Source organism: Diadema antillarum, unplaced genomic scaffold (genome assembly GCF_040938485.1).
Source record: "Diadema antillarum isolate AM-2024a unplaced genomic scaffold, OU_Dant_1.0 seq00001666_RagTag, whole genome shotgun sequence".
NCBI lineage: Eukaryota > Metazoa > Echinodermata > Echinoidea > Diadematoida > Diadematidae > Diadema > Diadema antillarum.
In genome coordinates, this window is record NW_027272364.1 from 376,791 (window position 1) to 390,749 (window position 13,959).

General features: G+C 40.5%; 1 protein-coding gene across 1 annotated transcript in view; it reads right to left on the reverse strand.

Moving 5' to 3' along the window:
- Nucleotides 1-13,959, reverse strand: part of LOC139711539 (uncharacterized) — a 47,411-nt gene that overhangs the window by 1,761 nt on the left and 31,691 nt on the right. The window contains exons 12-15 of the mRNA XM_071623415.1: nt 6,614-8,104; nt 5,864-6,085; nt 4,633-5,120; nt 1,735-2,034 (exon numbers count right to left, since the gene is read on the reverse strand). Of these exons, the coding sequence (XP_071479516.1) occupies nt 1,735-2,034; nt 4,633-5,120; nt 5,864-6,085; nt 6,614-8,104 (2,501 nt within the window). The remainder of the gene's footprint in view (nt 1-1,734; nt 2,035-4,632; nt 5,121-5,863; nt 6,086-6,613; nt 8,105-13,959) is intronic.

The window sequence follows — 13,959 nt, forward strand, 5'->3', positions numbered from 1 at the left end:
TAGTTTTCCTTTTTGCTTATGGTTCTACAACACCCACATCAGAAATTATTGTGATAATTAATGAAAACTTACCCCGGACCCTTCTCCTGACCCTAACCCTAACCCTAATCCTAATCCTGAACCTAATCCTAAAACCGTAACCCAAACTCTAACCCTAAACCTAACCCTAATCTTTATTTTAACCTTATCACTAACCAGTATTTAACTGGGGGGTAATTGCCCTGATAAGGTTTTCTCATCATTCAAATAACCTTCCGCAACAGTTTTTGTGCCATAAATATTACATATAATGAGCACAATGCAATGATCACAAAATCCATTTCACTTGTATCCATAAAAAGTGCACGCAACTTTGGAATGTTTTAATTTCTCATGTTAGTGAGACACACAGGTGGTGAGATCTCAAAACATGTGTGTTATTTATTGACAAATGAAATCCAGAGGTAAATTTTGTGGAAAGAGATAAGGCTGGCAAACAAGCGCACTGTGTTTCAATGATTAATCGAGCACAATGTTTGCACAGAGAATTTAGAATTGAAAATCTAGCAGCAAAAGGGGCACCAAGTCTAAGTTTGCAGTAAGGGAGAGCAGAAAGTACTAAGGCTTTTCATTTATGTCTTTTCTAATGATTTCTACAATTTCTTTTTTTCTAAACTGGCTTTCTTGCATTGCTTTTGGGAATATGTCAAAACCAGTAGCATAATAGAGCATGAGTGTTAAAATCCAAAGCATTTGGAAACAACATACATATACTTTAAGTATCTGCAAGGCCAACTTCACTATATTCTGCTAAAATGGGCAAATTACATAGAAATTGTTGAAATCAAGAGAATTGCACCATCCATGGAGATATCCTTATTTAGAATTATGCAACTGCTTACGACATTATTTATAAAATATTTCATCAGATTTGAAGGAAAATTGAGAGGAACCTCTGCACAAAGAAATAGTTGCTCTGCATTCAGAAGAAAGATAAAAGGATCAATTAGTCAAGCTTACTATTTCAAAGACACCAATGTTACATGAATTCTTTGAGAAGTGTTTTCTTTTTTTTTTATTCCATTCTGTACAGCCAAGAGTAGTTTAACAGACATTAAGAATTTGCAGAAAAATAGATTGAGTCGAGAACGAAGGCTGCAAATCAGGAAAACAATCCACAAACACACAGCATCAGAAATTGCAAGAAATGAATTTAGCATGTGAACATTTGCAGTGAATTGTAAACAGAATCTGTTCTATATTCATCATTCTTTTCTTTTTTTAAAGTTCAAATTACAAAGGATGCTTGCAAGATGTAGTATCCAATGATGAAAATCAGAATCACCGCATTTTATGACATTGTTTTGCTTTGCTTTCAAAATGGTTGTTTTGTGTTTGGTGCAGTGTACGTGACAGGGTGATAAGGATTGCATGAAGTATGAGTGACACTCCAGAATTTGAATTCTTGGTGACATGAGGTGCTTTTATGAGTGATGCAAAAAAAAAAAAAAAAAAAAAAAACTACCTTGCGTGAAAGCCTGGCATTTTGTCATTAAAGAGACGCAGAATCAGTCTTACAAGTTCTTTACTGAAACAAAAAAAACACGTCACACTGGGATTTGGTTTACAGTGACTGCTTGAAAACCTGCTGAAAAATTCTATTTTGTTAGGTGTATGAACAGTCAGCAGATACTACAGAAGAGATGTTGCATGTTAGGAACCTTTATTAACTAGCATTTTATTTTTTTTACCCACCCTAAAGCATTCAAGGTGAAAGTGAAGGCCCAGCGACTCAATGATCATAGCAGCGCCCCGCCCCAGTGATTTGCCACAATTGGAGCACTGGACTTTCCCGCTCACTGACCGCCCCGGAGGGGGGTTCTTATTGGGCTGCTGGAAGGCAGATGATCTGGGGCCAGGCTGGCCCCGCCCTGGGGCTTGTGAGTGAAGAGGCTGTTGTTGCTGCCGGGGTGGGGCACGTGACTGGGGCGGGGGACCTCCGCTACCTCTCACCTGGACCGGTGGGCTCTTTGGCCCCCTACGATGGTCATGGGGCTGGGATGTGGGAGAAACGGAATGAAGAATTGAGGTAAAGATTATCCTCTTAGATTTTGTTTCGTTTCATGTTTCTCATGAGGGGGAAATGCCTCGTTTTTCCTCGAACTTTAGGAAGGCATTGACGCCATTTGATTCAAAGTCACATTGAATCCCTGCTGGGATAAAAACAGACAGGTTAGTTGTGTCAGTAGAACAAAACAACTGTATAAGCTGTTAGATAAAGGGAGAAACCATACTTCGGGGGCATTGTATCTGTGTTCCCCTACGATACTTGTCAACACCTATAAACTAATGTTTACGTTTTAGCTCTCCATCCATGCCTCAGAAAGAGATATACCCCTGTGATATTAGTAAGGGGAAGAAGAAACTACATGCAACAAACGAAATGCAGCTAGGTTTGAAAGCTCACCTCCTTTGCCTGCTGATGGAAATGTATAAATAAGCTAGTGTATGCGAGACTGGAAGAAGCGTACTTTGGAGTTATACACTTTGCAGGAGAGAAAAACAAGCTACAAAGGCTGCATGATATTAAAAAGAGGGAGCCGGCCAATTGGGTTAAAGTGTAGACAGAGCCAGCTGCCATTGGTTGAGGTGTGTCTACCTGTCGCTGTGTGAGGACAGGGAACTGGGAGGCCGGTGGGGGGACTCCCTGCCACCGAGGGCCTTCTTCTGGGCAGCTCGCTGCACGATGCTCTGGTCCAAGGAAGAAGGTGCACATTGGGCAACATCATTCCAAATACACACAAAGATATAGAGTCAGACGGCAATGCATTCTCAGAGGATAAGATCTAGCAATTATGCACAGTGACGTGAGAAATATCAATCACGAAGTTCCTTTTCATGTCACAGTTGTCTATCGTAAAAATCTGTACTTTTGAAACCAGGGCATTACAGTCTGTAAATGGTTACTTTTCTGTTCATCTCTAATAAAACATCTCTTTACCTGTTGTCCCATGTACCCATATGCACATTGTCAAGTTTCTACATAAGTGCTCTGTTAATACATCAATACAATGTTAAATTACAGTTGGTGTAGTATTAAGTTAATGGATGTAAGGTGGGTAACTTGCCTCGTTATAGATGGGTGGGAAACAGTAATTTGGGATAATATAAAAATTAAGGACAGTCTTCTGCATGCTGTAACTGCAGTAGTTAACACAACGGCAAAAATTGTCAATCCATGTAGCACGCAAGCTAGCTTGTCCAAATTTATGAATTGTAGGAATTAATCCATTTCAACACCAAATGAAATAAGTGGTCATACTGTAAGTGTATTTCATTTCTTTTTTTAAGGAAATGTGTAACCAAGAACAGAAATTGAAAAAGAAGAATGATTTGCTTAAATTTAGAACACAAAAAGCAGTGCAACCTCAAGAAATATTGACCACAAAAAAAGGGGAGTTAGAGATTCTTTAAATCATAGTATCTGACATGACAACCTACTGGCACCTCATTACAGCCAATTATATCACAAATAACACTGACTGCATTTCTCCCCTTTCAAAAATGAAACTAACTCAATTAGTCCTCAAAGGTTTACAAAAAAACATAACATTTTTAACATATCACAAAAGAGCAATTTTCTTTTCTTTTATAAAACTTTTCTAAAAGAAAAAAATGTGGGCAAAAATTTGACAAACAAACAAAAATGGAGTTTTAAACTTGCGATATCCCAGAAACATGACAAAAACTTCCTTGAAGTGCCCATAATACACCACACTGGGTAATTCATGTCATTATTCTCACTAGTCACATACTGGTATACCCCCAAGTTATCTTAACACTTCAATTATCAACTCTGTAGTAACACTGACGTCATTTTTTACCGTGCATTGACAAATAATTAAGTGTACAGTGCAGTATATACAGCATGTGTAGTGTTACGATGCATGCTATCGTGACATACAAATATAAATGAAAATTACAGAAACAAACATCCTTTTTTTCTTAGTGTCCAAATCATAAGATCTCTACTTGATAAGATTATGGTGGAGAGATTTAGTATTATACATTCACCGCATTAGACTTCTAAAATGATTCCAAAAGAAATTGGTACTTGTATGCGCACTTGTAAGCTACAAATTGAAGATCAACTTGACACAAGACAAAAAAAAAACCCCCAAAAAAACCCCATCAAAATCTATGCTGATGATACACTTTCATTCTTGTCTTGGTGTTGACTTTTTGAAAATGACATGTGTTTCTTTGGACAGATCTAAAATAAAATTTGACAATCATGACAATAAACAAATAAATAGATAGATGAGCAGTTATTGTGCATTGCCACTGTTTGAACAATTTTCCATAGAATGTGCAAAAATACCCCCCCCCCCAAAAAAAAAAAAAAAAAAAAAAATCTGACATGCAGTTGATTACAGTGTGTGCTTGTTGAAGGTGAGGAATGAATCACTAGAAAACAAAAGCTCCCATGAGTTTAAATTGGGTCTCATTCATGCCCTTGATGTTAGTCTTTTGCTGGGAAATCTTTTCCTATTCTATGCTCATAGCCAACTGGCTAGCAGACACCATCATATGCACACAAACTCTTCCATGCTTAAATGGGGGGGGGGGGGTCATTTTGTTTCTGACACTCACCTGAATCAAGCTATCTGGACCTGGGGCTGGTCCCCCTCGCCTCTGGTCCCCAGCTGGTCCCATATGGTGTGGTGGGCCACCCCTCGCTCCAGGAGGTCCCGCCCGCTGCTGCTGCTGTAGCTGTGGCTGTATGAGACCCCCTCTGGGTGGGCCCCCGACAGCGGATCCCCTGAGCGAGGACGGCTCGTCCATGATGCGAGCAGTGGGTGCCATGAAGCTCCGCTTATCACTCAGGTCCGGCATGGAGCGGCGGTGGTGCATCTTCTGCTTGCGCTCAGGGTCGGGCTGGCCGTGCATGCGGCGCTGAACTTGTCGGAACTCCGGCTGTGTCTCGTACTTGTGGCGGGGCGCATCCCAGCGGTTGGTGTCCGCTGACGTTGGGGACTGCTGCGATTCATGAGGGTGCTTTGCAGGGCGGGGAAGAGATCCTTGATCCCGATGAGGGGGTGGGATACGAGTGGGAATCTCTTGCTCAAATCCTGGGGGCTCTGGAATATGTAACATAATTTCCAGTGATAGTGATTTTCTTTCTGAATATTGCAGTTGAGAAAGGTAAAGATAGATAATCTAACCAAAAGGATTCTACTTTTGAGTGCTTACATTTAGATATTTACAATCTGGTCCTCACTTAAACCAGTCTGGCACTTACTTCTTAAAAATCTAATACCATATGTCCCACCCAAAAAAAATACAACGGGACCCTCCGCAATGATTACTTTAAAAATAGTGAATCAATCCAAACAAAATATCAGGGTATGAAACTATAACTTATTACCCACATCTTACAGAAAACCCCATCCGATTTGCTTCAGTGGTCACAAAGAAATTTGGAGTTTTGTAGGGCATGTCAGGAATCCCTTCCCTCAAAGTTCTGTCCATTGTGTTCACACATTATGCAGATCCAAGAGCATCCATGTGCTACACTTTGAAGAATCAGACCCATGACATGATTTACAACGATCCACATTTCTCTGTGACCACTTAACCAAATTGAACAGGGTTTTCTGCAAAATATAGCTTAGATGTCATATTTCATGACCCTGAAGTAGCTTTTAGACAGTTTAATCATATTGGTATTTACGAATGCAATAATCCGATTGTAATTTTTTGGGGGACATACTGTATAATGAAATCAAGGCAAAGTGCATTCACATTTCCTGTGAAAAACTTACAAGCTTACATTGTATGTGCTACAATGTATATGTGTTAAAGCATATTATGGCAAATGCACCTGGTTTTCTGTAGTCTGTTTCATAAGGCTTGGTGTGGTAGATGTTTGGGGTGGGGGCGGCATTCTCTTCACCGTAGAGCTTTCTCTCCAGAACTGGCTCGTGATCCAGGCTGTCTTTCCTCGGCTGAATCACCAGGGAGTCTGTTGATTTTGAGATGTAGTTGTGGTGTCTCCTCTTTGCCTCTTCCACAAGCCAATGCTTCTCTACCGGTAGACTGTCATCTGGGGAAAAAAAGGGATATTTTGGCAAGAGACATATAACAATGCAGATTCTACAATATGGGGTCATGGAATCGTGATGTGCCGTTTGTTGCTAGAAGTAGACAATGCTAATTTCCTTTTTGGTACATGCAGCATGTATACCACAACTCTCTCTGACTTCTGCATTTCTGAAAATTTGCAGACACAAGACACGTCAACAGAAAATACGAAAATCTGCAAGAGAAATTTTGAATTTCCAATTGCCTTAGGAGAGAAACCATTCTCAGATTATGCATGAAATATCTGATGCAGCATGATATCAGCATATAAAAGACTGCATGAAAATTGAGGTGAGGGCAAGGAGGGCTACAATTACTGATAGCTTGGTTAAAAGCAAAGAGTGCATTAACTCTGCAAGTCTTCAATATGACGGACAAACTTGGCATACGACATATATCTACATAAGATTTACAAAGACCGCATTTGTGTGTATGCTCATTTGGCTGACTCCTGCTGATTGAAATGGAGATTGAGGCACACTGAACTCACCCCTGTGCATGGACATGTAGACTTGTCCTGGCTTGCTATCCCTCTCTGGAACCATCCTCCTATCAATGATGTCCTTCCCTGGAGCCTGGAGGTGAGTAGCCTTCAGGGGCGGGTCCTCCTCAGACAGCTGCTTGTTCTTCTGATTGATGCTGTTCATCTTGTCCAGGTTGTCATCCTGGAAGACCTCGTCGCTGGAGGACTTCAGGAACGCCTCCCTCTGCCTGGCCAGTCTCTCCTTCTCCTCCTTCTGCTGCTGCTCCAGCCGTTCCCTCTCTCTCTGGAGCTCTGCCTGCTCTCTCCTCAGGCGCTCCATCTGCTCCTCCTCCTGTTTGTGCCTCTCCTGCTGCTGCAGCTTCTCCTGCTCCAGCTGCTCCCACTCCCTGCGGAGACGCTCCCTCTCCTCCTGCCTGATGCGCTCCCGCTCCTCTTCCCGGATGCGCTGGTACATGTCGTCCTCTGATGGCTGTCTCCTGTGCGGACCACTCGAAGGAGGGGCAGATTCCTGCCTCTGCTGCATTTGTGGCTGGATGATTTCGCTGGCAAAAGGTCGATGTGAGCTGGCTTTCTCCTGCCTCTCTGCCTGTTCTTGCAGCAAGCGTTGGCGTTTTTCTCTTTCCCGCTCAATACGCTCCCTTTCCTGTCGTTGTCTAGCAAGCCTCTCTTTCTCCTCCTGCTCCCGAGCCTGTCTTTCGCGTTCGTCTTTCTCCCGTGTTGCTCTTTGTCTTTCCTCCTGCTCACGAGCGATCCGTTGCATCTCCTCTTCCCTCTCCTTCAGTAGCTTTTCATATTCCTCCTTCTCTTTCTGTATTTTCTCTCTGGCTTTCCGCTCTCTGGCTTCCCTTTCTTCCTGAATGCGCCTCTTCTCTTGCTCCTCTCGGCGCTTCTCCTCTTCCTTTCTCCTCTTGACGAGCATCAGCTCCTCCTCTCGTCTCCATTCTGCCTCCTTCCTCTCCCGCTCTTCTTGCTCTCGCCTTTCTTCCTCCTCTTGCTCCAACCTTAACCGCTCTTCTTCTTCCCTCCTGATCCTCTCCTTCTCCTCCTGCTCCATCTGCTGGATCCGCCTCCTCTCTCGTTCCTGTCGCTCCTTCTCCAACATCTCCTCCTCCCGTTTCTTGAGCTCCTCCTGGGCCTTTTTCTGCAGCATCCGTTTCCTCACTTGCAGGGCTTTCAACTCCTCCTCCTGTTTCCTCCTGGCCATGATCTCAGCCCTCTGGAGGTCCTTCTCCTGTTCTTCTTGGAGTCTCCTCTGCTCCTGCTCGTACTGCTCCTGCCGGAGTCTCTCTTGCTCTTTCTGCCACTTCTCGAGGCGCTGCCGCTCCTCATCAATGTTGAAACTCTTCCGATAGGTATTATCCCTGCCGCTTGCGGGTTTGGAACGCATCTGGACCTCATTCTCCGAAGCAGGAACAGTCTCCACGTTAGGCTGCTCCACCCGTTTCCACAGATCTTCCACGTTTTGCTCCTCTGGAGTGGATTCCTCTTGCTCAGCAGCTAATTTAATGGAGGAAAATGACAAACAGTGAGATGTATACTTGTAGGCTGAATGTTTGATTCTTTTTTTTTTTCATGCAGAAGGTCCACTTATACCTTTTTGTTAAGCGTCCTGATACGCAATGGCCACTGTAACATACAATTTACAGAATATATTTTACATCTCACTCCCCCAAAATTAAAACTGAACAAAACAAAACAAGCAACACTGCAAGTTATCAAATCAAAGGATGCTGCAATACCTCATCTCAAATTAGTAAATTTTCTGAGCTCTTCACAGCTAAGGAGTGTAGTATAGGGCCTTTAAAGGGAAATGTTATCACTTTAGGCATCACTTCGGGGGAAAAATGGGAGAAGGGGATGGGACGGAATCAATTTTTTTTTTTTTTTTTGGATATCTTTTCAGGCAAGGAATATATTGTTTCCCAGCGCACTCAGCTGAAATTCTTTTTTAATGCGAAATGTCATAAAACAAAATACATCTTTCACAAAAATGTACACCAGGGGGCATAGCAGGGGCAAAATGAGTTGAGCAAAATCACACAGGGGTAAACACAGCAAAAAGACCCACAGGGTTTTGTTGAGGTGCCCATCCAAATTCCACGTTTGATGATTCATTAACATTCATTGGCATTCATTATGTAATTTGATGTTTTTTAAAGTGAACTCGAAATTTTATCAGTTTTGCTGATTGGATCAAATTACACTGTTCGAATCTCTCCTTGGATACATTTCCATGAAGATACTAGACAATAAATATAATAAGTTTTGATATTCTTCAGTGGCACCAGAATACGATCAATATCAGCGACGTCAAGCATGTGACTTCCCTCTAAAAGGTGAAAAAAAAAATATCCCCACATCCACAAATGATTTCTTTTTATCCCAAAATAGAATATACATGCCATAACTTCACACGTCCAAACATGACGTGGGAAACTGGAAACATGCAAATTATGACAGTAGCATGCACTCATGATCTGACATTTGAGGAAAACAGATATTGATCTTATATGTAGTGTTGTTTAAACATGCAAGCATTTGCAAATGAAGTCAAGCCTTCTATAAATTTTGGCCATGTATAAGCGAGGGTAGTTTTAGATGACTATAAAAATGATGCAAAAAAAAGACAAAGACAAAGAAGAAGACAAAGCTGCACAATGGTCAAGGCCAGATCTGTACTAGACATGATGCAAAAAGTTTACTATTATCATTATTAATCATTACAATAGCAGAATAAAAATCAGATTTTAAGCTCTTTCTCCAGCACATTTGCAAAATTTACATGTCATTTTCCTGGCCATAAGTTCTATTGACAATTTAAGAAGTCACCTGCCAGTGTACTTATCAGAAGCAAATTATCCAGCTTTCATCACAGGGAATGTGACAGAATTTACTGCAAATTGCACATTGCTTCACTACAAATTTAATTTTGATCGACTGCTTTCAATTTCATAAACTTTTTCCATATCTGGTAAATGATTAATGATATCAATGTTTCTTTACAACCACGATATTCAGAAAGCATTTCCATGCAGAAAGACGTTCTTACTACACAGAATACTATCAATTTCAATGACTGCATTACAAAATTTAAATAACAATTCCAAACATTACCATATTCAAGTAATGAACTGAAATCTACACCTGTACAGCAAACTTAATGAAGTATTTGAGTATTCACGGTGAAATTACATAAAAAATGATGCCAACCCAACATATTCATAACTAAAAGTAACAAAGAGCACTACAAAATATTATGACAATCATTTAGGATGATTACAGACATGCTTACTTGCTTCTTAAAAATAATATTCACACCAAACTACACTAAGAAAATCAAAAATAATATTTACCCTGTCTCTGGCTCAGGTAGTTAGTAGAGCATGCAGTGTGTTTGATTTCATATCGCATTTCTAATGACAAACTTACCAGGTGGAATCCAGTTGCTATAGCTACAGAGATCATTGTCCCGATGAAATGGCTCATGGGAAGGAAGGTCGGAGAGATGGCAGCTGTGGTATTATGGGTAAAGCTAAGGATTCTGGGTATTAGGTTGGCAGGGTACTAGTGACATCATCTTTGGGGATCATGTTGGAACATAGATGTGGTAATGGGAGTGTTGTTTGCAGCATTGCAAAAGATGCTGAATGTGTCTTTAAATATGCAATATATTTATCTGAAGGGAAGGGGTGGGGTGGGGTGGGATGGGGTGGGGTGAGGAGAGGGGAAGAGGAGAGGGGGAGGGGTGGGGTGAGGTGGGATATGGGAGGAGGGCATGCAATGGGGTCATAGGTCAGGATGGATGATGATACCTCACATACATCCACACACATTCACTAACAAAGACCCACATAATCTCCATGCAGGATTCCCACACATGCCAACAAGAATGAACACAAAGGCATTGCCAACAACCTTGGAGGATGTATGTATTATGTGGCAAATGTAAACGTCAATGACAAGGTAAGAGAAAATCAAGACAAAACTCATGTTCTCATTCTGTGATGAATATTAGTATCAGAGAACTCTTTTCAGGATTCATCATTGCATTCATGAACACTTCCAGGATTTCTTCCAACACAACAGGAAAATCTTTGTGTCAACTGTACAAAATTCCACATCACTGTTGCTGGTATTTGATCCAATCAAACTCAAAAACACATATAACACAAATACACACACACACACACATGCACACACACGCACACACACACAAAGCATGCATTCAGTTGCATAACTTCACACTGCATGGCAGTTGTATGTGAAATATTGGTATCTATCTATGGCATAAATTGGGTGTTATGTGTCTTTTTTCAAGCATTCCATTTTGTCCTATAGATGTCCTCAGTCAGGTCCCCCCCCCCCCTCATTCGCACACACACATACACACACATACACACACGCACACACACACACACACACACACACACACACACACACACACACACACACACACACACACACACACACACAAACATACACACCAAAGCTACGGTTGTAAGACACACAGATACACAGATAAACATACACATTTCACATCACAAGTACCACAGATACAGTAACAGCATTCTACATGATTACACAGGAGTCCTCTACTCGTTTGGAGAAGTTACTTCAGTGTTTCTTTTTCTATCTAATTTTGCTTCCCTAAACTCACTTTGCAAAGGTACTTTCATGGCAAGGAAAAGAAAGAAAGAAAATAAAAGAATTGTAGAAAAGTGAACAAGCAGATAAGTAATATGATGCCTGCACAATGAGAACTTATGTCATTGTCTAATTGCAATGGCTTTGCAATATAATCAAAAGAAAATTTGGAAAATTAAGATGGCCATTTTAATAGAGAAAAGTCATGTCCCGAAAGGCCACAGCTCCTATTGTGTCTTTCATTCTACTCAATGCATGATCATGTCAGTTTTATGCATATCTCAAGATTCTGAACGTGAATACTTCACAAGAAGGCTGATCAGTAACAAAAGTTGTGATGAGTGAGCTTGAATACATCGAAATATTTCTTTTAAAAATGGAAAAATTATGCCATGAAGGGAAGAAATGTGATTATAGAGATAGAGTGTGAAGCTCAGAGTAATATTCTGATTTGGTGCCCTTTTCTCATATCATGCTTCAGATGACTCCAAGAAAGGACATTAATGTCCTTGCTATGTTGTGAAAGAATTCCTTGAGATAGATGGCAGGAAGATTAATATCTTCCTTGTTCTGGACAGGTATGTACAGTATATGGTCATGTAGAGATGAAATCAGCAGCAATGCACACAGAAAATACAGAGGAAAAATCCAAAAAAAGCATGACCAGCACCACAAACACCATCGTATGGACACCAGAGAGGCAAGGTACCACAGTGAGCTCCCTGATACACGGTGTAACACCGGGCATGGCTTACACCATGTACAGGTCACACTATGAATGGCCTAAACCAAGTATGCCTTACACCGAGCAAAGGCTTATTGTAAGCATGGTTTGCTATGAGCATGGCTTTAAAAGAGGCTAATGTGCATCACAGGGTTCCATAATTTTCATAAAGCCGCATTGCTTCCTGTCCTATTCCTTGTACTGCTGTTGTCAAATCAATTTTTAATTGTATTTCCTCCAATTGGTGGCAAATTTGAATTAGTCATTATCAGAAGGTGTTGACACTGGTGCACTTCAAACAAGTTGATGTCAAATGTCATATCAGAATGAGTCTCCCACATTATGTCACACATGTAGTATTCACAGTGAGTTTCTCCCAGATTGGGTCACACATATAACATTCACAGTAAGTTGTGAACTATACAGTTTAGCACATTAGAGTTCTTAATAGTAAACCAATTTTGGGCATCTACTTGGGAAATGATATTCATTGAATATTGGCATTAATTTCTGCCTCCCTCAATGCAATACTAGCCCACATACAACAATATTTCACTATCCGGCTCTCAGATCAGGTCTCATTATGTAATCCCAGGGAAAGCACTCCTCAAACAAAAGTTTTTTCATCAATGTTCTATTCACTGAAGTGTGATGTAAAACAGAATCTGGGTTGTTTTCTTCCTTTCTTTGTTTCTTATGCAGCAGACAGATGCTGCTAGTTTTGTTTAAGTGCCAGCTGAATCAAGTGATGCAAATTGAGTCCCTTATGAAAATGAGATATCCCAAGAGAACCTACCCACGATAAGATAACTAGGTATATGCTGACAATTTCTTTCTCTACATTCAAATACTCCTACTGCACTGGGGGTGTGGTTAGTTTCCTTGGGTTGCGACAATGAAGAAAGCACTGCTGAGTTTCTTGACAGGCATAAGTTAAGCGCTTATGAAAGCAGAACTAATTTCTACGTGTTAAAGTGGTGGGACCTTACCTCTTTTGAGAACAAACCAGAATTGAAATATGTGCAAATTGTCCTTTTTCTTCTCTCTCTGGTTTTCAAGGTAATGGTTTATTACAAGTAACATATCGATGAGAAAGACATATAAGTGATGGCAGTCCATGAAAGTGAGCAGTCAGTGCATGACAGGAAATTGTTAAAACTTTTGCTATGGAGATTCCTACTAGTAAATAGCAGAGGATACTAAATTACACATGTAGGATATTACAAATACTGGTACATATAGGTCAAGGAGCAGCAAACATTGTGTTTGGTCCCTATCTCTAGTATTAAACTAATATAACAACCAAGTTCAATTTTTTTTTTCTCTCTCTCTGTTGTATCAATTCATGGTCATACATGTATATACTTCTAGATACATCTATTGTGGGAATTCTACAAGGCAACTTGAGTATTTGGAATGAATGTATAATGGAATGAATGACATAATACTCAATGCACGCTTTCACACTACACAATGATTCTTTGGAAAAAGCACTGCAGTTTCATGTTTCTCCTTCTTCAAGCAACGAGGAGTGACAGTAGAGGAGACATATAGTATGTACAATATATCAGACGCAAATCAGGTCATGCAGCAAATTCACTGAAGGAAAGAGTTTCAACTACTGGTTAAGAGGGGAAAACCTGGAACACATTCATAGCAAACTTCAAATGTGATTTCTACTTGAATGCTATTATCTGTACATGAAATATCAAGAAAGAAATACACAGAACTCTAAAAATCAAACAACACCACAGTAAAAATGTTTCACAGAAGTTATTAGATGAAAGTAATTGATATTTAGTAAGATCATAAACTCATCAACTCTGGACTCTCATGAAATCAGCTAGTATATGTGGCAATAAACATTTTCTCCTCTCACTCAAGCAGAGGATACTTTTGGAGATGGAATTTGAGGCACTCTTTCATTTCGACCATGTAAACCGACTTCTTATCAAAAATACCCATCTTATTCGACTTATCTTGC